The 21,323-nt window shown below is 40.4% G+C and overlaps 3 protein-coding genes and 1 pseudogene across 4 annotated transcripts; 1 reads left to right on the plus strand and 3 right to left on the minus strand.

Moving 5' to 3' along the window:
- Positions 1 to 1,834: 1,834 nt before the first annotated feature.
- LOC139954726 (uncharacterized) lies at positions 1,835 to 2,545 on the minus strand. The gene has a single exon (XM_071954642.1). The coding sequence runs from the start codon at positions 2,543 to 2,545 to the stop codon at positions 1,835 to 1,837; it is 711 nt and encodes a 236-aa protein (XP_071810743.1).
- A 1,407-nt stretch (positions 2,546 to 3,952) lies between these two features.
- Positions 3,953 to 7,916, minus strand: LOC139984276 (uncharacterized). 2 transcript variants are annotated; one of them, XM_071998119.1, is made up of 6 exons: positions 7,803 to 7,916; positions 7,379 to 7,478; positions 6,743 to 6,984; positions 6,187 to 6,410; positions 4,844 to 5,003; positions 3,953 to 4,239 (listed from the first exon to the last, which is right to left on the minus strand). In XM_071998119.1, exons 2-6 carry the CDS (start codon positions 7,459 to 7,461, stop codon positions 4,079 to 4,081), a joined length of 870 nt encoding a protein of 289 aa, XP_071854220.1. In that variant the 5' UTR covers positions 7,462 to 7,478; positions 7,803 to 7,916; the 3' UTR covers positions 3,953 to 4,078. The 2 variants fall into 2 exon arrangements, with proteins under 2 accessions (XP_071854220.1, XP_071854219.1); XM_071998118.1 differs by lacking the exon at positions 7,803 to 7,916 and having other exon boundaries at positions 7,379 to 7,795.
- A 6,148-nt stretch (positions 7,917 to 14,064) lies between these two features.
- On the minus strand, positions 14,065 to 16,249 carry LOC139984277 (zinc finger protein 862-like). Its single transcript, XM_071998120.1, has 4 exons — positions 15,432 to 16,249; positions 15,098 to 15,312; positions 14,854 to 14,977; positions 14,065 to 14,685 (listed from the first exon to the last, which is right to left on the minus strand). The coding sequence occupies exons 1-4, from the start codon at positions 15,554 to 15,556 to the stop codon at positions 14,313 to 14,315; spliced, it is 837 nt and encodes a 278-aa protein (XP_071854221.1). The 5' UTR covers positions 15,557 to 16,249; the 3' UTR covers positions 14,065 to 14,312.
- A 2,105-nt stretch (positions 16,250 to 18,354) lies between these two features.
- Positions 18,355 to 18,592, plus strand: LOC139957801 (U2 spliceosomal RNA; annotated as a pseudogene).
- Positions 18,593 to 21,323: the final 2,731 nt, after the last annotated feature.

Consider the following 21,323-nt stretch of genomic DNA (forward strand, 5'->3'; position numbering starts at 1 on the left):
TTCCAACCCCGAATCATTTAAAACAAAACATACGCTTCTAATAGCGCGTGATTTATATCCCGCCACACCACAGCGCAAACCACCAATGCGCGAGCCTTCACAACAGCAGCAGAAAAACAAAACCGTAAACGGTCAACCGTTACACGGTCGGTCCAGTTCTTAAATCACTCCCACAAGCTTGAAACAAAGGAACAATGCCCACAAATATGAGCAGGACCCTCTTAGCTGTCACAGCCGGTCCGTGGGCACAGTCCATCACCCGGTCGCTAATGATACCTTTTCCAATATGTCACCAAGCAATTTTCAAGGCAAGATCTCGCAACCTGCAATTAATCAGCAATGAATGTAGCGGGCTCCAGCCAAGAAATGACAATGAACATCAAGTTTCGGTTACGGGTTGTTATTTGCTGAGATAAAATGTGATTTGTGTGATTGGTAAACTTACTTTACTGATTTAACCTGAAAACCTCAATACATGCAACACAATAAATCATATATATGCAATCAAACTCAAGGACATGTGCAGTTATGGAGTAGTTCAATTACAATACAAACGAATAAGATTAAGGTGTAACCAATAAGGTTCACTCACACTTGAACTTATATAACATAATATGTAGGCTACGGGACATGAATCGACAGTGCGTAAGCACAGACAGTAATCAACATGCATTTACCTCCACGAAAATAAGCTTAGGCCTTAATAATATTAGCACACTGAAGTCACAGAGAAAGATGAATAGGAATAGGAATAGGAATCGGATGCAATACTACGGAGAGCAAGTGCACAATTTCGGCCCAAGAAATAACACAGGAGCCACAGTAAAACGATAAAGAAAACATTTGTGATCCTAAAGGTTACAATTAATACTATGTTGCAATCATACCATATGTCTTCCTTCGGGGACTGAATCCACTAAAATTAATTAATGAAATGGTATATATCGTAAATTGTAGCATCAGCACGATAAAACTACATAGCAAGAACAAGATCAATTTATTTTTAGAAAGGAAAGAGTGGAACGCCGATAGGGCAGAAAATAACACATTGATCAACTAACAACGCTAGGGGTGGCGACTGTAACACTCCCACCAAATTACTTAAAACAATCACCCTTACAATGGCAGTAACAACTTGAGAAAGGACTTTAAACTCAGTCCCCGGGTTAAATACAATATTACGACTTTACAATACATACAATGTTCCAACGAGATTTATGGTGAGTAACTTATAAATGACTACCAAATAAGAACAACTGGTATGCAAATTAAACCAGAACTCCTACAGAAGTAAGTCTAAAACTAGAAATAATACAATCTTACTAACTCTACTATGAGAACACAAAATATGTCAATGACAAAAACAAACCTTAATACATTAGGTCTCATGAGCCAGAGAGAGATCTCTCTCATGTTCTACAAGGAGAACAAGTTTTTGAATGGGACGTTCCAATATGGACATTTTTTTCCTGGGTTGTCCCTTTGAAGTTAAATCTCTAGAACCAACCTTAACTCAAGCTCTCCTCACTAGACCATCTTCACTGGCAGTAGTTGATACTATAACACCAAAGGGCCACTTCATGCGTGAAGTGTTATGATCCTTGACAAGGACAACGTCACCGGCTCTCAGGTTTCTTCTTGGAAGACTCCATTTTCCTCTCTCTTGCAAGGTTTGGAGGTATTCACTCTTCCACCGAGACCAAAACTGTTCTGAAAGGAAGTGAACTCTACGCCATCTTCTTCTAGCATACAGGTTTTCCTTAACAAATTTCCCTGGGGTGGCAGGGCAATGGTGGGCTTCATGGTAATCAGATGATTTGGTGTCAGAGGCGGTTCAGCACAGGGATATGTCATATTTGCTGGTGTATGGTCGGCTATTGATGATTGCCATTGCTACATACAAAAAACATTTCAAAGAAGCATCATCTAAGCGTCCAGGGTACAAGGCTATGGTAGCGTTGAATACGTTCCTGACTGATCTGATCTGGCGCTCCCATACACCTCCAGCATGACTTGAATAAGGAGCATTGAATAGAAAATTACACTGCTTCTCAGTCAGATAGATGCCTAACTCTTTCAATGCAGCTCTCAACTCATTGTCGGCTCCAATAAAGTTGCTTCCATGATCGCATCTTATCTGTGTTACTGCACCCCTGATGGCAATAAAGCAACGTAGTGCATTGATAAATGCGTCAGTAGACAGATTTTCCACCATTTCGATGTGAACAGCTCTGGGGCAGAGGCAGGTAAATATCAACACATAGCGTTTGAATTCCTTGGGGTTCAGTTTTGTGATGAAAGGACCAAAGCAGTCCATACCACAGAAGCTAAAGGGAGGGGACGGCTCAACACGATCCTCTGGCAAATCTGCCATCTTCTGCTCTTCTACAGGTCTTCGAAGCTTTCTGCAAAGAAAACACTTTCTAGTGAAGGTAGCTACTGCCTTACTTCCACCAAGGATCCAATACCCTTGTCTTCTGATTTCGTTAATTGTCTGACCTCTTCCCTGGTGTTTGGCCAGACTGGCAGTAGGCAATTCAGTCATGTGTCCATTTTTAGGCAGTACTCATGCCCAAGACGAAGGCAGCGTCTTGTTTGGGCAGCCCTTGGCTTCGTGCCCGGTCTCCCCACACCTGAAGCAGGTACGGGGCTGACCGGGATACCGCACGTGGGCTTTATGCCCTGCTATAAACAGGAAGGAGGGAATGTCCCAGCAAGCAAGCCGAAGTCGGCCCGACGGCGGCCCGGCTTCGGCACCGAAGTCGGCCCGACGGCGGCTGCCGCCGTAGATTTGGCAGACGGCAAGTCGGCGGACCGCGGGCGGAAACGCCGCCGGGCCACCGGCGGGCCGCCGGCGGCTCGAGGCTGGCCCGCCGGCGGCTCAAAGCAGGCCCGCCGGCGGCGGGCCGACGGCGGGCAGATGGCGGGCCGCCGGCAAATCAGCGCCGATGTCTTTCAATTATGTTTTTTTTTTTCATTTATACTTTAATTTTCTACTGGGACCCAGCTGTAATAGTCAAATAGATTATTTTAAAAATTGTGACAGTTGATGAAATATGTTGATGAAATAGTTGATGAAATATTTCCAGCTGGAAACTAGTCACTGCATGTGTGTAGATTTAAGTGGGTCATTTTCGAAAAGTTTTATTAATTGAATATCCAGAAAGACTGTGGGGACAGCAAAACTTTTAGAAGTGTGTATTCCAGATATAACGACAGTAAAGTGAAACCAAAATTTTAATAAAAACATAAGACAAGGAGCATTGACATAACATTGTCATAATTTATTAATTTAATGCATTTTCCTTTAATTACCAGATGTTTTAGCCATTTATGAACAATTCACTTAAATTATTTGATAAAGCCACAGAATGGAGGAAAAGAGTGAAGCAGATTTATGAAAAAACTTGCCATCATAATATCAAATGAAGACGCCCACCGTGGGCCGAAATAGAAACAGTGTAGAAAAGAAACAATACGTTCGGCGTTACCTCCATTTTTGCTTATAATTATACTGTGGACCATCACAAAGCTGTTTCAACAAGAATAAAGCAAAACCAGTACTTTATATGTGGACTTTGCAACCGGATTGGAAGAAACGCTGTACCTCGTATTGTTGGCCTTTACATCTCATTATGAATTAGAGTTTCGTTAAATACACTGAGTGGAATGTGTTTCCCTCTCAATAAAGAGTATTTCTCGTGAGGAAAAACTCAGTATAACAACCATACATTCTTACAAAAAGTATCATAGGGGAGAGGTACAGTATATGCAATAATTGGACGTGCTGGTGATAAATCTTGACTGGTGGTTAAATATGTCAAATACTACCAAAAGGATGAGCCAAAATATATGACCATATTGGTAAGCATGCATTTGCATATCTTAAAAATTAAACTGCACTAATTGAGATTTCAATTGCATGAAGTGAATCCATGGCTGTAACTGACGTGAGGAACATAATAGATTCTGCAATACAAGAAAATTATGAAGAGTGTAACAATGTAAGTTTAACAGCTTAATATATCTGCAGAAATAAAAGCCATGTACTGCCGAAGGATAGAGCTAAAACGAAAGGTTATTCCTCCTGTTCGTTACCAAACTGAACGTCGAAGTGGCGTTGCTGCCTTGCCTTCCGACCCCCTTCTCTATCAGAGGCTCCTTTGAAAAATTTAACGACCTCCCTTTGAATGTCCACTGCCGTGGAGTTGGAAGTTTGTTGGTTTTTCCTAATTGCTTCTACAGTTGAAAAAAGAAGAAAGTCAAAAAGAAAACTTTTAGTTCCTTACATTGAGAGAATATGCATGTAAGTTCTTCATAATAATACATCGTTTGTGTATATTTTAGAGGAAAGGCAACTTCGTCCTTTTAATATGAACTCCAACCACATAAACCAGCAAATTCCAGGTAGTTTTCCTGAGTGTGTGAGCCACTAGTTTCGCTCCCCATGTTGCAGCAGGGAGTTGTTATGGAAACTGCCTGCTCCCACGTACCGGAGCACGTTCGTCAGTTCATTTGCGGGCTTTAGGGTATTCTGTATTGGCCCCAAATTATAGCATGCTATAATCTTAGTATTGAAGGTGAAGCACATATGAATTAAGTCTCTGCCGAAGATATCTTTGTATACAATTATCAACTAATAGCCTTATCTAATATGCATATCATAATAAGCCTAAGTTCTTGTCTACTGAATTTTTCTTGGCCGTGGATCTGTCCGTTATCAATCGAAAGCGATGCCGGGGACGTTCTCGTTACAATAAGCAAATAGATACGGGAAAATATCTTTGCAAAAAGTAAGGCGTACATAATGTAAAGAAGCAAATATTCAATAAATTGTACGAACTTTCGAGAACTTTTCGAAGGAACAGGTCCTTAAAGGCCAACTTCTCCCCTTGTCCTGTCCAGTTGATGGATATGGCTACACTATTCAGGATCAATTCCTGCAGCATCCTCCTTACTGCAACAGACAAGATCTGCCCACCTACTGACGACAGTGTCAAAATCTGGAAGAAGACAGTTGTGAATCTTTGAGTCTTCATGGAAGCCAGAATTTTCTGAGGACTGCGTTATGCTCCAACTAGCTTCAACTTGACGTTTTTTTCCAGCATGCTTATTTTACACCAGAAACGTGCACGAGACAGTGAGTGATACAATCTACCACAAATCAATAGCTTATTCCACATCCTGTATTCGTGTAAAGTAATATTGCTCCAAATTATATCGTGAACTGCCCAACTTTGAATACCTGTTGTAAAAAAATAATGTCTATACGTACAACGACAACAACTACTTCTATGACTTCGCAAAAACAATACAAGAATCCATGCCGTTACTATCGAGTAACGATTACTCTACTGTGCAGGCACAACAATTTTCAAGGTTCTACCATTGATAAGGTATGTATTACTGTAGTATAGGTTTTTCAATAGTATAGTTGAAGGTTCGGTAAATGACTAGGCTAATGTACAGTAGCTCAATTGACAAGGTTTACTAAATCAGACCTGTCAACCTGTTTGACCCCAAAATAGGGAGAATAACATTTTTCATGGCCAAAAAATAGGGAGCACAAGGGGAAATCGGGAGGTTGGTCATTTTCAACTGAAATGATATAAATACTCCTAAATAAGTATAGGCTAGTCTACTTATGCAATACAGTGAGAGAATCTTCCAATCAGTGCTTCTTGTTGTAGTTTACAGCAGCTGACTTCGCATTCTACAGGGTTTCTTTAGTAGGCTTCCATTTGAAACAGGGAACAGTGGACTCTGGGTACTGTAACTTCATGGCTAATATGCTAGATAGAGTCCCATCAAGCTTGAGACTTAACCGACTGTCTGTCTTGTTCTTGCGAACTACACTCAATAGCTTTTCCTGTTCAGCGTTACTGTGGGAATTACTAAGCATGGGACTAATTGTTGGCTATTTTCAGAAATGTCGCAAGTGATGAAACATTAAAAAACCGGGAGAATAGAATATGAAACCAGGAGATGCGGGTAGAAACCGGGAGTCTCCCGGTAAAACCGGGAGAGTTGACGAGTCTGCTAAATACTTCATAATTGACGCACCCTCGTTATTTGGTAAGCTATTTTAGTAAGTGGTGAGTTCTTGTTTCATACAGTACAACTTATTTATCTATATATAGTGTATGTATTTTTTCTTCTTACATAGGACAAAGTATGGGCAATTACCAAACGTTTCTCAACATTAACATCACTCCGGGCAAGTTCATCCAGAGCTGTCAGAAGTGGAACAGATGAAAGGGGCAAGTTTACATCATCTGGCAGTTCCTCCAAATCCAAATGGGAGGCCTTAAGGGATTGAATTAAATGGGAATTTGCAACTGTTTGGCGCTTCAGGTCCCTTACTTCAGCTTTTATTTCTGCCAAAATCATAAGGATCTTCTTCTGAGTTGCTGTTAAGAGACAAAATCAGAGAAAGTTTTGTAAAAACAACATCACATGTTAAAAGTAGTCACTTTGAAGTGGAAGTGCAATGTGAGAATAGCAGACTGGTACTGTATATACATTGCATTCCCTGGCACAGAAGCACAGTAATTAAGAAAAAGAGAGAAATATTTATCCTTAGTAAACAGTAACTGGAGTAATAGTTTGCACGGTTGCCACATTACCAGTCACCAGTGCTTGGTCAGCAGGTCAAAGAAATGTGCATTCTAGCAGTACTTGAACCTTTATAAATGCAGATCATGTACTATGCAAATATGTTTCAATTTACGGTACTACACACCATTAACAATCAAATCTGGGGTTGACATGGAAGATATGTTCCAACTGGACCCTGCTAGTGACTGGGTAGACCCGGTAGAGTGCCTTGCACTTATTGGTGATACAACAGGATCAGGAGGATTTATATTGGAGGTCAATGGCGTTGTAAGCGGAACCAATGGCTGAATCGGTGGAGGAAGGGTGAAGTTGCTCTCAGCTTCTTCTTCTGTGTCGTCAGAGGAAGACACATACCGGCGATTTTGCCTATGAGTATGAAATGGAAATAGACATTGAGTAAGTACATCACAGAAATTGCCTTTACCATAAGATTCTTGTTGAGAGTATTGTGTCTGATTTGAACATACAGCATTTTTATGTCCGATATGATTTAAGCTGATGATAGGTCAATTTAAATATGGAGCTAGAGTTCATAAAATATTACTGAACTTTCTGAGTTTCATACTTGTTAAGTCAGTAAGGATGACACTTTTGGTTTAAATTGTTTGAGTGAGACTGTACTGTATGTTCACTGTTAGCATCTCTATGACAAAGATCAATGATGGTAATTTTGGAATGTATAACCTGCATCTATTTTTGTAGCAGTTTTGCTTGGTATATTTAAATCGAACATTAGCATATTTATATATTGGACACTTACAACTTCCTGCGCTTTGATGGCCTCTCATCTTCATTTTCAGTAGCTAAGTCTGAAGTCTCCTCAGCCCTTGTCAATAAGATCATTGCCCGTGCATAGGAACCTGAAGAAATGAAACAATTGAAAAAAATCTTGATAGTGGGCATTTGTGATGAACTAGTAAACTATTGTACACTATACAGTGGTATGGTCCTATCTGTAAATGAAAGGTTTTAATCTCGTACAGAACACACATGTACAGAAAGATACACTTTTCTCAGTTTCAACATTTACGTCGTGGAGATGTACAACACTATACAGTGAGATACTGTGGTCTTTGTAGCACCTTGATCCATCAAAGTAACCACAAAGCATAATGTTAATGAAAGAAACATTGTTATTGCAAATCATTTTACACTTTCATTTGAATTAATTGTGTTTACAATACCTGTTGTTGACAGAACCCGAATGGTATGTCTCGTCCAAGATGCTTGCGGGGCTTCCACTGACTTGACTGCCTTCTCAAACCTTGTGGAAGATTTTTATGGTGGCCAGAAGCATTCTCTTTCGCCAGTTCTCCATTGCGATGGAATGACTCCTACACCGTCTTCACCAGCAAATGCAACCACCAAGAAAGTTTGAGTATCAGACATGCTGAAAGACAGTAATGATGATAATGAATAGCCATTATCAGGTACGGTACAAATTCAAAAATGGAGGAGTGGCACTACCACAAAGCTTTTCTTCCGAGGAATAAGGACATATTTTTCCAGGATACTTGAGATTGGAGCATACAGTTTCCCACTGAGTAATTTGATCTTGAATATGCCAAGTTTGGTGGAATCCAGTGGATATGTGAAAAAAATTTCTTTGTGACAAAACTTTTCATATAAGATGAACTTGCTGCCATCGCTGACAAAGAAGTTTCTGGCAAGAATAATTTCTTCACCAATTTTAACACAGTTGTCCCCCATAGATATTTTGATAGTGCAATCTGGAAGGTTGAGTACTTTGTATTGTGAGGAAGTTACCATGGTCTCAGGAATCTGTCCACCATTGTGGGGCTGCTCAAAAAGTTCTTTGCTCTTAGTAGGAAATGCTACATGGTTTTCAGAAAGACGTCGAATAACTTGTTGTAAGGGGTAATTTGCATTCCTAACCATTCTTTTTATCTGTCCCAAATAACTTTCGAAAGGGAAACAGGATACATTGTCCAATGCACCATATTGTTGTACATCCTCTATGAAATGCACAAGTCCATGTACATTGTATGTAATCATGTCATTGCCATAGAGAGTTGCATAGTGCTTGATGAAAGTAACAATTAACTGGTAACCAAGCTGTGAGTAACTGCTACAGTTGAATGGACTCAAATATATAGACATAGCAACAGATAAAAGCATGAAATTTTCATAAAATGGCTTTGGAATGATTCTGTAAAGAACAACTGGACCGGTGTACAAAAGAAATTGCCGAAGCTCTGTGGCTTTCCACCGTTCAAACTCATTCAGAGATCGAGGTTGGCGAGCAAATTCACGTGGTAGAGCACCATTCAACGATTGCAATTTTGCAGAAATTTCTCTGATAAGTTGAGGGCTCTGTCTTGTCTTTAGTGGACCTTTCAACCAAAGCTTTACCAGTCTGCGTGTCACTCCCAAACATACTAGGTGCATGTAGTCTAGAGGGAAGTTAGATACCATACCCAATGAAAGTTGGGATAGTGGAGTTTCCCCTAGATGATGATTTTCATCTAGCATATTTCTAAATGAATGGTCAGTGCGATGATCTGCTTCTGTTTCTGGGAAAGTTACTTTGTTGATGTACACGCCTCTTTGAACACATCTTTCACAGCCGGAGTAGCCACTATGACCCTTGATGTTTTTGAGCATGGCTCTTGCAGGGGCATCACATATGATTGCTGTCATAACCACTGTAAGCTTTTCTCCCTGAACTTGAATTCCATTTTGCTCAACATTTTGGTAGTCTGCTACAAATTCATTCAAAAATTCCAAATCAGTTGGTTTCCTTTTCCCATAGTACAAGCCAATCACAAAAGGACATTTTCTCTCACATGCAGTGATCATACCTAATATGGGCCAAAACTGCGAGTTTGAGCTTTTGAATAGAGGTAAACCATCAATGTTTACATGCAACGTTATTGTAATTCCATTCTCAATCCCAACATGGTAATATTCACCTCCTGAGACAATTGTTGTGTCCACTTTGGTTTGCGTGCCTAGTAAAGTTCTAGGGTCTTTTGGAAGGTCAGGATGGTCATTTTGAAGAATGACAAGGAGCTCAGAGAGTGAAGCATGAGAAATATTATACTTTGAGGCCCATTGCCCAAGCTCAATTTTCAGTGTGGAATTTATTTCATCCCTTCCATCAATTTCACCATCTGAGTGAAAGGTCTGGAACAAATCACTGTCAACACCATCAGCAACATCATTTTCAGACAACTGTTCCAGTTGGTGCAACTGCTGCAGTTGGCTCCTTTTTTCCTTGATATGTAAAGATTTATCATTGTCCTTCCTGGTGTTATCTGTTGGTCCAGAGAAATTATTTTGCCAGCGAGATTCATCTGATATTGTTTGTATGTAGAGGGTCAAAATGTATCCTGTTAAGGAGCCAGGGGTCGTATCTTTCAAAATCCAGTATGTTTGGTCCGGCATAAATGTGTTCAGTTTATGCAATTTGACTGTTATTAGCCAGTCTTAGTACAATTCTGATATTACGACTATCGCGAGAATAGGGCCCTTTTATGGGGATACGGACGGCAATGAGGGGGTCAAAATGTATTCTGTTAGGGAGCCAGGGGTCGTATCTATCAAAATCCAGTATGTTTGGTCCGGCATAAATGTGTTCAGTTTATGCAATTTGACTGTTATTAGCCAGTCTTAGTACAATTCTGATATTACGACTATCGCGAGAATAGGGCCCTTTTATGGGGATACGGACGGCAATGAGGGGGTCAAAATGTATTCTGTTAGGGAGCCAGGGGTCGTATCTATCAAAATCCAGTATGTTTGGTCCGGCATAAATGTGTTCAGTTTATGCAATTTGACTGTTATTAGCCAGTCTTAGTACAATACTGATATTACGACTATCGAGAGAATAGGGCCCTTTTATGGGGATACGGACGGCAATGAGGGGGTCAAAGTGTATTCTGTTAGGGAGCCAGCGGTCGTATCTATGAAAATCCAGTATGTTTGGTCCGGCATAAATATGTTCAGTCTATGCAATTTGACTGTAATTAGCCAGTCTTAGAACTATACTAATATATCGACTATGGAGAGAATAGGGCCCTTTTATGGGGATACGGACGGCAATGAGGGGGTCAAAGTGTATTCTGTTAGGGAGCCAGCGGTCGTATCTATGAAAATCCAGTATGTTTGGTCCGGCATAAATATGTTCAGTCTATGCAATTTGACTGTAATTAGCCAGTCTTAGAACTATACTAATATATCGACTATGGAGAGAATAGGGCCCTTTTATGGGGATACGGACGGCAATGAGGGGGTCAAAATGTATTCTGTTAGGGAGCCAGGGGTCGTATCTATGAAAATCCAGTATGTTTGGTCCGGCATAAATATGTTCAGTATATGCAATTTGACTGTAATTAGCCAGTCTTAGAACTATACTGATATATCGACTATCGCGAGAATAGGGCCCTTTTATACGGACGGCAATGAGGGGGTCAAAATGTATTCTGTTAGGGAGCCAGGGGTCGTATCTATGAAAATCCAGTATGTTTGGTCCGGCATAAATATGTTCAGTTTATGCAATTTGACTGTAATTAGACAGTCTTAGTACAATACTGATATTACGACTATCGAGAGAATAGGGCCCTTTTATGGGGATACGGACGGCAATGAGGGGGTCAAAATGTATTCTGTTAGGGAGCCAGCGGTCGTATCTATGAAAATCCAGTATGTTTGGTCCGGCATAAATATGTTCAGTCTATGCAATTTGACTGTAATTAGCCAGTCTTAGAACTATACTAATATATCGACTATGGAGAGAATAGGGCCCTTTTATGGGGATACGGACGGCAATGAGGGGGTCAAAGTGTATTCTGTTAGGGAGCCAGCGGTCGTATCTATCAAAATCCAGTATGTTTGGTCCGGCATAAATATGTTCAGTCTATGCAATTTGACTGTAATTAGCCAGTCTTAGAACTATACTAATATATCGACTATGGAGAGAATAGGGCCCTTTTATGGGGATACGGACGGCAATGAGGGGGTCAAAATGTATTCTGTTAGGGAGCCAGGGGTCGTATCTATGAAAATCCAGTATGTTTGGTCCGGCATAAATATGTTCAGTATATGCAATTTGACTGTAATTAGCCAGTCTTAGAACTATACTGATATATCGACTATCGCGAGAATAGGGCCCTTTTATACGGACGGCAATGAGGGGGTCAAAATGTATTCTGTTAGGGAGCCAGGGGTCGTATCTATGAAAATCCAGTATGTTTGGTCCGGCATAAATATGTTCAGTTTATGCAATTTGACTGTAATTAGACAGTCTTAGTACAATACTGATATTACGACTATCGAGAGAATAGGGCCCTCTTTGGGGATACGGACGGCAATGAGGGGGTCAAAATGTTTCCTGCTACGAAGCCAGTGGTCGTATCTATCAAATTCTAGTATGTTTGGTGCGGCATAAATATGTTAAGCTTATGCAATTTGACTCTAATTAGCCATGATAATTTCATGATAAACCGTTATAACTTGTTATTAAAAATGATCACTTGACCACCCATCATATGAATCAGCGCTACGATTTATTTGAAACAGTACACAACTTAGTGTTTTCTGGGGTTTTATTCTTGCAAATCTAGCGTTTATTTGTCACATGTCGCTGGTCACCCTGGCAAAAAAAGTTTTCCCATTGACTTTGTACACGCTACAACTCCCAAATTTCCACGTTGACTTTGTACACAGAATATCCTGCTAGCAGAATATCCTGCTAACTTCAGGTGGGTATTTTGCACGTACCTTGCGTGCATCTCCCACATTGACGTATTTCAGTGTTGTGCTGGTACTGTGTTAGGCCAGTTTAAAGGTTATTTTTTACCGAGTACTGTAGTGAATTTTGCATAATCTGTGATAAATTCAAACATGCGAGTACGCATTTCGGTTTGACATAGATTAGGCGTACTGAAAGGATACAGTCTACATACGTTGTGTGTCGCATGTAGTAACTTTCCTGCTTAAATCAGCGAGTCAAGCTGAATTATTCTAGTTCACGTTGGGCCTCTAAAGTCTGGCTAGGCTTTCGTACGCGATCAGATTTATGTTTAGATTTATGTTACACAGTTAGTAGGCCTAACGTGTCAAAGCTAGAGACAAACACACGGTCAAATAAGCTCGTGAGTTTAGGCCTTATATCAATGGGTTATTAATAGGCCGTATTTTCAGTGGTATACAGCTATTCACGACGAGTATGTACCATACCCTGTCGAGAACTTGGTAATTTGACATGAATTTTAGCCTAGGCTTTAGACTAGGTAAGGCACTTTTAATCGATCCTGTGTAGGCTATTTAATAATAATTGTGGTAGGTCTAGCAGCAAGTACCGTAGGCCTAGTTGTTGTACTAGTCCTATTATTCTAGCCTTTGTAGTTCAAAGGCTATAGAATAGAACTAGTAGTATTACCACTATTGTCCTATGTACAATACTTGCAAAAGTTGTATCATATTATTCAAAAGTTATATAAAGCTGGGGGTGGAGAAACCCAACTCTAGTTTGAATGGCCTGGAGTTATTGTACAATGCGCTCGATTTGTTTATTAGTTAGTATAATGAGTGTATATTAATTGGTATTACTGTACATGGAAAGAATGCTAGGAAGTAACAGCATGTCATTATCAATTATGTAGCCTAGGCAAAATATACAAAGTATTCTTATTGGAAGAAAAACATGAGCAAATAATGCTGCGTAGGCCTATAGTAATACAAAGTGGCTATTCTTACGACTAGTTGTAAGAATAATTTATAAATACGCACGCGCAGTTGCTTTAACATGGCTATTTTTACAACTAGGAGTACTATTTTTACAACTAGGAGTAACAATAATTTCCAGTTAGGGTTGTGGTTAGGGTTACCCCTACTACATGCGCAGTTGCTTTATTTACTTTACTGTGCTTGAATTCGCCGATGTCGTAAGAATAGTTTATAAATAATTGTTACTGTCACATTAGAATGGTATAATTTAGTTCATTTGTATTTGTATGACAGAAGAAGTCAATCTGTCAGCTGTTTATTTTAGAAAGTTTTTTTTTGGTAACTTTTACTTTAGTCAATGCTGGTTGTTGTTGATGTTGGAAAGTAGTATCCAGGGATGTAGGACAATTTACATAAACCCTAATCCCTCTATTCACTACAAAAATACAAGGTAGCATAATTGAGTATGTATACAAAAGAAACATCACCAGGTCAGGGCATAGTATAATAATACAAAGGTACAGGGTAGCATAGCATAGCTAGTGCACACAAAAGAAACCTACCAGGGCAGGACATAGTCAAGATGACAATGTATTGTATTGCCAAGTTATGCAAATTGATGCACTAGTAATTATATGTGACATCACATCCGGCCAGTTAAGTGAGTGTTGGATAAGATTTTTATTCACTCTCCAAAATACCATCATCGGATTGAGTCCTGCTAGATCTCTTAGCTGAAAAAGACGGAGCTACAGCAGTGAATAATTTTAAGCAATTTCAAGAGGTAGTCCGAAGGACAACCAAACAAAGAAAGGTTGGTAGTCCTGCGCAAAACCAGGTAGTCCTTCCAAATTTCGGAGTAGATTTGACAATGACTCGAATAAAGGACTAGACAAGATGTGGGACTAGTCAGTGATGTATTGATTTTCTACAAAACTACAGGTACAGGATCGTCGCCATCATCATCACCACTCTGCACTGTAACCACAGGATTTTCATCATCATCATTCACCATCATCACTCTCTACTATCTCCTTTTCAGCTTCCACAGCGGGGGTCCTCTTCCCATATGGGGGCTGGAAGGGGCGTCTCACACGTTTGGCAACTGAGTTCCAGAAGATAATCGCCGGTAACGGGTCGAACTCTTTAATGCTCGGCCCTTCCATCAGTATCCTCAGGGTACTAGTTAGTGTGGTACTTGTCAGCTGGTTTCTCCAGTCGGTTTTCACGCGTTTCATCTGACTAAATCCCCGCTCACATTCCACAGAGTGAGCAGGGATTGTCAGGATGAGATCCACCAGTGAAAATAGATTTTCAGCATCGACTCTATACTTGACTCCAAGCTGCTCCCATGATGCATTGTACACTGGTTTGTAGCTGTGGAGAAAAATGGAATAAGTTCAAGTTAGCTGACTGAGTTGGTGCTGTTATACTACATCACTAGGAATAGTTCTAAAGAGCTTGGTTTGCATAGATAGGGGGACAGGGTGATATAATTATTATATAAAACAAACAAAACATTTGATTTTTTAATTGACAACTCACTCTGTGTAAGCACTTTCTTTGACACTTGACCATTCCATCTCGATTGAATTTGTGTTCGTGCCAGCTTTTTCAAGGACTGGGCTGAAGTAATCCACCAGTTCTGCAATCTCAGCATCACCAAAGTCTGAAAGAAAAGAAAAACAAACCTACTGGAGATTTGGAATACTGAACTACATTTGATCAAATGTCAAATTTGTTCATCATACCATGTTACATGATTCAATCATGCACACGAAAAACCCACCTCTTTCTGCCTCAATGGGCCAGGACTTGAAATTGATGACTTTGGCTGCTGCAAGTTGTATGGCATCAATGTCAAATCTAATGTTGATAGCCTCTGTGATGCTGGTGACTGCAAGATCACACTCGGCTTTGTTGATTGGCTCTCCCTCGATCTTGTGGCCATGGAACGTACCGTCAGTGGCTGCCCTCTGGAACTGTCTCCATGCAGGTCCTTGTCTTTAACAGAAAGAAAAGTGAAACTTCAGTAATTTGAGCATATACATTCAAAATCAAAACCAAACAAGTTCTGATAACTAAGGATAAGAAAGTAGTGGAGGTAATTGTCAGTCACTTACTGTGATTTCAACTTGTCAAGAGAGGTCACCGTGTCTTTCACAAGTTTGGGCATTTCAGGTAAATTCATGTCCATTCTCTGGAAAGTACGAGAGAGTCGTCCCAGGATGTTGGTTACATCTACCATGAAGTGGAGAAACCCAAGGAATGGCCTGGATAGCAATAACTTGAGGAAGCCAGCACTCTTTCCTTTGGAATCATTGCTTGTCTGGTTGTGTTCTTTGATCTGAGAGTGTTAAATAAATAATTGCATGAAAATACAATAGGCCTAAGTTTGTTGAAGTTATGATAATGGTGATGTTGTTGGTGACAAGCTTAAGCATTAAGTACAAAGCAATGATTACCTCATAAACATCAGGATTTTTTTGTATGCCAATGCCTAGCCTCTGAGAATATTATACAAATATCAGCTGTTTTAACTTAATATTGCTACTGCTTGGCTAATTTTTATTGCAATTCTCTAAAATAATATGTGCTTCACCTTCAATCTTGAGGAAAAGAATAATTAAAAATGCTCCAAATTTTGCTGTACAAATTTTCGTTGATGCATATACACACCTACTGTCTGACCCTGACCTATAAATAAGACCAGCGATGAAGTCTAGATGCCATGTGTACATGTGAATTATAATTAATTTTTTTTTCTGCTGGGAATTTCATTGATCTCCTATATTTCTTTGCTAAATTTGGTAAACATTTTTAAAAATGTAGGCCTAGTACTAATTTTAGTAAGCCTGCAGTAGGGGCCCTCAGTACTACTATAGTGGTACTAAACATGTACACAATTTTTCTGGCCGTTCCCGTTTGCCACTGTAAATGCACTTTTTAACAGGTAGAAAGTTCCTTTTTTTCTATATTTTTATTTGACATTTGGAAGAAATTTGAACAGCTATTACACTTTATCAATTAAGCAGTAAATCCCACCAAATCAACTCATTAAGTTCTTTATTAAGGAATTACAACAGTTGACACGACTTACCTCATTCTGTTTCGTTAGCTTGAATGATCAACTTTCCGACTTTTCTTGCACTTCATAACTTGGCGCTTTTTCTCTTTTCTCCCTTATGCGCATGCACAATGTTATAGCCGCGCCCACATTGCCACTACTTCTGGCATGAGCTCATGCGTCGAAACGAATATCGTCTGGTTCACTTTCCTTGTGTTCTGGTTCGATGACGGGTAGCAACGTCTCACGTAGGCTTCAAGTATACGTGATCGGCGGCAAACGCGTATGGGAAGCCATGTAAGACCATGGAGCTCTGGTAAGACAAACACTGCATAATATATCCGCGTATTAATTTGAATATATACGCGTATAATTAAATTCGAACAAATACGTGTATATATTTTTAACCAATCATAAGGTCCAAATATATCCGCGTATTAATTCGATTATAAACACGAATTAATTCGAATACATATATGAGGATTAATTCCTCAAAATTTTTAACCCAAAAGGTATACAAAAAGTCAAATTCGTGACATAAAAGGTCAACATTTTGACTTTAAAGTCAATATTTTAAATATTTTAATATACTTGATAGGATGAAACGAGATTTGTTTTATTTTTAATCTCAACATTTTGAGATAGAAAGTTAAAAATTATGAGATAAAAAAAGCAACATTTTGAGATTTGAGGACAACTTTTTTCCTTCCTTTGTTCCTATTAAGCCTCCGTGTGTAGTTGACGAATTAACTCCCATATATATATATATATTGTGGCGTATTAAGTCATGATGTGGTCTAGATTTAGTACGTTGGCCAGGGCGTACGTCAATATAGAGACTAACTTTGTCATCTCTCATTTATTGAACTGGCGAGGCTAATGCGGGTGACAGATATAAGACATGCAATATATGATTTAAAACACGTATGAATTCGACTTAATACGAGGATATTAATACGAGGATATATGCGGTGTTTGTCCTATATGGCTTTGCCATATACACGCGGCGCCGATGCAGCTTTACTGGATCGGAACGGCCGGTGTTATATTCATATATTTAACATTTGCAGTAAATTAACACGTAATCCATAAGTCCAAGCGGATCTGTTATTAGGATTATATAACGATAATCTGACGGCAAATTTAATTTGCTTATCTATTACCGATAAATTTCCAGCTTACGATATGAACAGGTCACTCATAACGGCTTAAATACGTAAAGTAAGCGATATCGGCATGACGCCTCCGGCTCCCCGGCGGTATGCCGCTTACTGGCCGCCGGTGGCATCTCGGCCTTCATCCGCCGGCGGTAAACCGCTTCTTTACCGAGGGCGGCTTGCCGCCGGCGGTAAACCGCTCCTTTACCGCGGGCGGCTTGCCGCCTGCTCACCGCCGTCGGCCCGCCGGCGGCAGGCCGACGTCGGCAAGCCGCATGTTAGCATCAACCTCTCCAGGCACAACAACAACCTTGCTCTTCAAAATACTGAAAACTTGCACCGGTGGAACCGCTTGTTCACCGGTGAAGGACAACTTAACAATCCGAGAATCACGGCGCAATGCCGTGATACCGAAGGTGGCTAGGCCACAGGGGAGTAACAAAAAACAAACAAACTAAAGACAGGATAGTGAAACTACAAACGATATACGAACTGAGGAAAGCACACGAACACAAGCTATCACACCCGCCTGGCGGGAAGTACAGCACAGTACAATAACAGCTGTAATAGATGAAGAGCGAAAAACGTCCGCAGTCCACGAAAGCCAACGGGTTGTTTTGAGGGTGTGAACAGTTCTAAATGGATGAGATAGTGATGAAAGTGTCCAAGGACAAAAGAACCATTTTCCTCATTGGGTTCTCATATTACATCTTGCAACCGAGCGAGGATACTTCGGTACACCTACAACGATCGCGAGGATATCGCGAGGATCGCGCGAGGATCGCGCGAGGATCGCGAGGATACTTCGGTACACCTACAACGATCGCTTCTCGGCCTTTTGGCTAAGATCATGTGTAGTATCTGTTCCCTTAGGGAATGGTGATACACACCTGACGATGATCACACAGTCACAGTCCCGATGCAAGGGGACTGGGGCTGAGAGCGGATCAGTCGTTTGGTAGTTTGGTTTTCGTGCCCAGGTTCTTTCCTGGGTGACTTTTTCTTAAAAAGTACCTACAACGATCGCTTAATACACTCTAAATGAACGTGGTGAAATTTCACCAGTTGGTGAAATTTTTATCAGGAGTTGCGTTTATATGCTACCCTATATATCCTGGTTGTTTTCACCAAGTTGCCTGGTGAATGAGATTATATAACCAGGAAAGCGTGGTTAAATTTCGTGGTGAAATTTGACACTGTCCTGGTTAATATGAATGGGTATTTCACCTCATTCCTGGTGATATTAACCAACATTTTTTGGTTGATGCTAATACTATCCTGGTTAATATTAAATATTTCACCTCTTTCCTGTTCAAATTTACCACACTTTGCCTGTTTGGTGCTAATACTATCTTGGTTAATATTACAATGTTCCACCCCTTTCTGGTTAAATTAAACATTTCCAGGTTGATGTCACCATTATCCTGGTTAATATTAAACTGATCTTCCACCTCCTGGTTAAATCACCCCTTTTCTTGTTAATGCCACCTTATTATCCATTTAAGTTGCAATGCATTCATATTGAAAAAAAAACAGAACATAAATTAGAAAACATCATCAATGTTAATGAGAGCTAACTTTATTTCCATCTCCATTACTTTTGAATTTTGAGTACTAAGTGAACTTTCGCAATTTAGTTTAATCTATTAATGAATTAATATAAGTAATGCAATACTGAAATCAACATTTTTAGGACATCTTAACAGCATAACCATCGTCACATGCTGAAGCTCTGATTGCTCGACATGAACTCTGAAATGTAACAGGGATACCAAGACCTTGATCAGCACTTTTGCCCAAGGATACTGTAGTGAAATGTATTTTGCGTTTTTTCGTATTGTTGTCTGTTATATAACATTTGGTAACTTTGTTTGACCATACCTGAAATTGTTCAGATTCAGCTGCATAATTATTTGCTCATGTTTAAACGAGTACCTTGCGTGATTGGCTTGTTGAACCCTCGAGATTTATGTTACGTAATAAGTCCTTTTCAATGTCCTTTGATATATATATTGGGCGCACACGGAAAAGGGACCACTGGCATTGGTTGCGTTTAGCCAGAACACGTAATTTATATTTCAAGATCTGAGATCCATGCGAAGCCAATGGAAAGTAATGCCACGTAAGCAGTTCGTAATAGTGTGTGCTGGACGTTCTCGACATTAAAGGGCTAAAGAGGTATTTTGGTGTTTATATATTAAATGCTTAAAAGTTAAATGCTTTCTTCATGTGTATTTGATGGTTCATGTTTGTGCAATAGTGAAATTTATGTAGTTTTGTTTATGCCAAAAAACAAATTATCAAAATGTATTTAGTACTGTTACGTTGGAATGCGAGAGGTCTCGATAAGTAATTTTAACGAGACACAAGCCTGGGTTCGTTTCCGTAAGGAACACAGACAAATTGACGAGTCTAGAGAATTTGAATGAGAACGTAAACTATATTGAACAATGGAGTTTGAACTAACAACAACAAATGGTAATTACAAATATATAAAAAATTACTGAAACTTAACAAGATAGGATACACTTTAAAACACGCTGGTCTCTTCCAACGGCGATATCCCTCAGCGGCCACGACCTCGATGACGACGATTCTCGGTCCGTTGTACCGCGAAATTCACTGGTCCTCGACGAAGTTTCTCGCGATCCCAGAAACAGCAGTCACCTTCTTTCCGGCGATGCTCCAAAATAGAAGACGGACTTCCAGCCTCAATAGAGTGAAGCACAAGTCGAACTTCTCGCCGACTAAATATTACCAGAGTCGGTTCAAAATCAGCTTTATAGCCACCAACTCCTGGCGTAACGAACTTCCTCAACGGAGACAGAAATTCTTCACCTTCTCCGAAATAAAAACTGGAAAACTGTATTTTCACAGCAAAGTCCTCTTCAAACTTCTGAATGGAAGTGTACAATCAATCTTGGTATCGATATCTCAATCCCTCAGAAACTACTGGCAGTTGAGCACTGACGATATATAGTAGAATGGTTTAATATTTGTCGTCGCTTGTATTCGTTCAGAAACTGAGAAATTCTCCGATCTGGGCGGGCTTTTATATACGATTCGCCATGTTCAGTGAGTTCAGTTCTGTTCTCGTGGAGTGCGGACGTGTTTTCGGCTGCTCTCCACCTTTCGTTGACCACACCTTTATTGTGTTTTTACGTTGGCCCTTCATTAGTTTACAGTTGTGTTTTGGATTTGTTTCGTTTTGTGTATAGGTGCGTGGCTTGCCACACCCCTAGCTGTCATGGCGGATCGCCGTGACAGCAAAATCGTATTGTTGAGTTTTTCGGGGGAGGCTAAGGTCGTCCCCGTACAAGTTTTTTCAGTTTTGCGTTCTGTTGGTTTAAAGGTCCCTGGAGAGGTTGACGCGCTTCAGCGTAAACCTCTCCGGGGTATGAATTGTTTTGATGTACGGTTTACCTCGGAGGCTGCCCGCGTCCGAGGCGTCCATGTGTTGGAGGGAGTTGAGGGACTGAAGGTCACACCGTATGACAGTTCGGTGTGGGTGACAGTCCTCCATCTCCCTCTGGACATGTCTGAACAGGTTGTTGTGCGGACACTGGGGCGTTTTGGGAAAGTGACCGGCTACGAGGAGCCGGAATTCCTTGAATGTAAAGGTGTCAAGACCGGGACTAGACGAGTTAGAATCGAACTCAAGTCCGATATCCCCTCTACCTTGTGGGCTAATGGGCACAGGGCCCACATTGCATACCCGGGCCAGCCTCGCACTTGTTGGAGGTGTGGGCTGGAAGGGCATGAGGCCAGGTTGTGCCCGAACAAGCGGTGTA

The sequence above is a fragment of the Apostichopus japonicus genome, chromosome 17 (genome assembly GCF_037975245.1).
Source record: "Apostichopus japonicus isolate 1M-3 chromosome 17, ASM3797524v1, whole genome shotgun sequence".
Classification (NCBI taxonomy): domain Eukaryota; kingdom Metazoa; phylum Echinodermata; class Holothuroidea; order Aspidochirotida; family Stichopodidae; genus Apostichopus; species Apostichopus japonicus.

Coding starts and splice junctions, on each gene's coding strand:
- LOC139954726 (XM_071954642.1), bottom strand. CDS start 2,545: ATGACTGAATTGCCTACTGCCAGTCTGGCCAAACACCAGGGAAGAGGT.
- LOC139984276 (XM_071998118.1), bottom strand. CDS start 7,521: ATGCCCACTATCAAGATTTTTTTCAATTGTTTCATTTCTTCAGGTTCC. Junction 6,411..6,742: donor CCCAGATTTGATTGTTAATG/GTGTGTAGTACC, acceptor GTCTCTTAACAG/CAACTCAGAAGAAGATCCTT. Junction 4,240..4,843: donor CCTTCGAAAAGTTCTCGAAA/GTTCGTACAATT, acceptor TTTCAACTGTAG/AAGCAATTAGGAAAAACCAA.
- LOC139984277 (XM_071998120.1), bottom strand. CDS start 15,556: ATGGTAGATGTAACCAACATCCTGGGACGACTCTCTCGTACTTTCCAG. Junction 15,313..15,431: donor CTTGACAAGTTGAAATCACA/GTAAGTGACTGA, acceptor TTTCTGTTAAAG/ACAAGGACCTGCATGGAGAC. Junction 14,978..15,097: donor GCCCATTGAGGCAGAAAGAG/GTGGGTTTTTCG, acceptor CTTTTCTTTCAG/ACTTTGGTGATGCTGAGATT.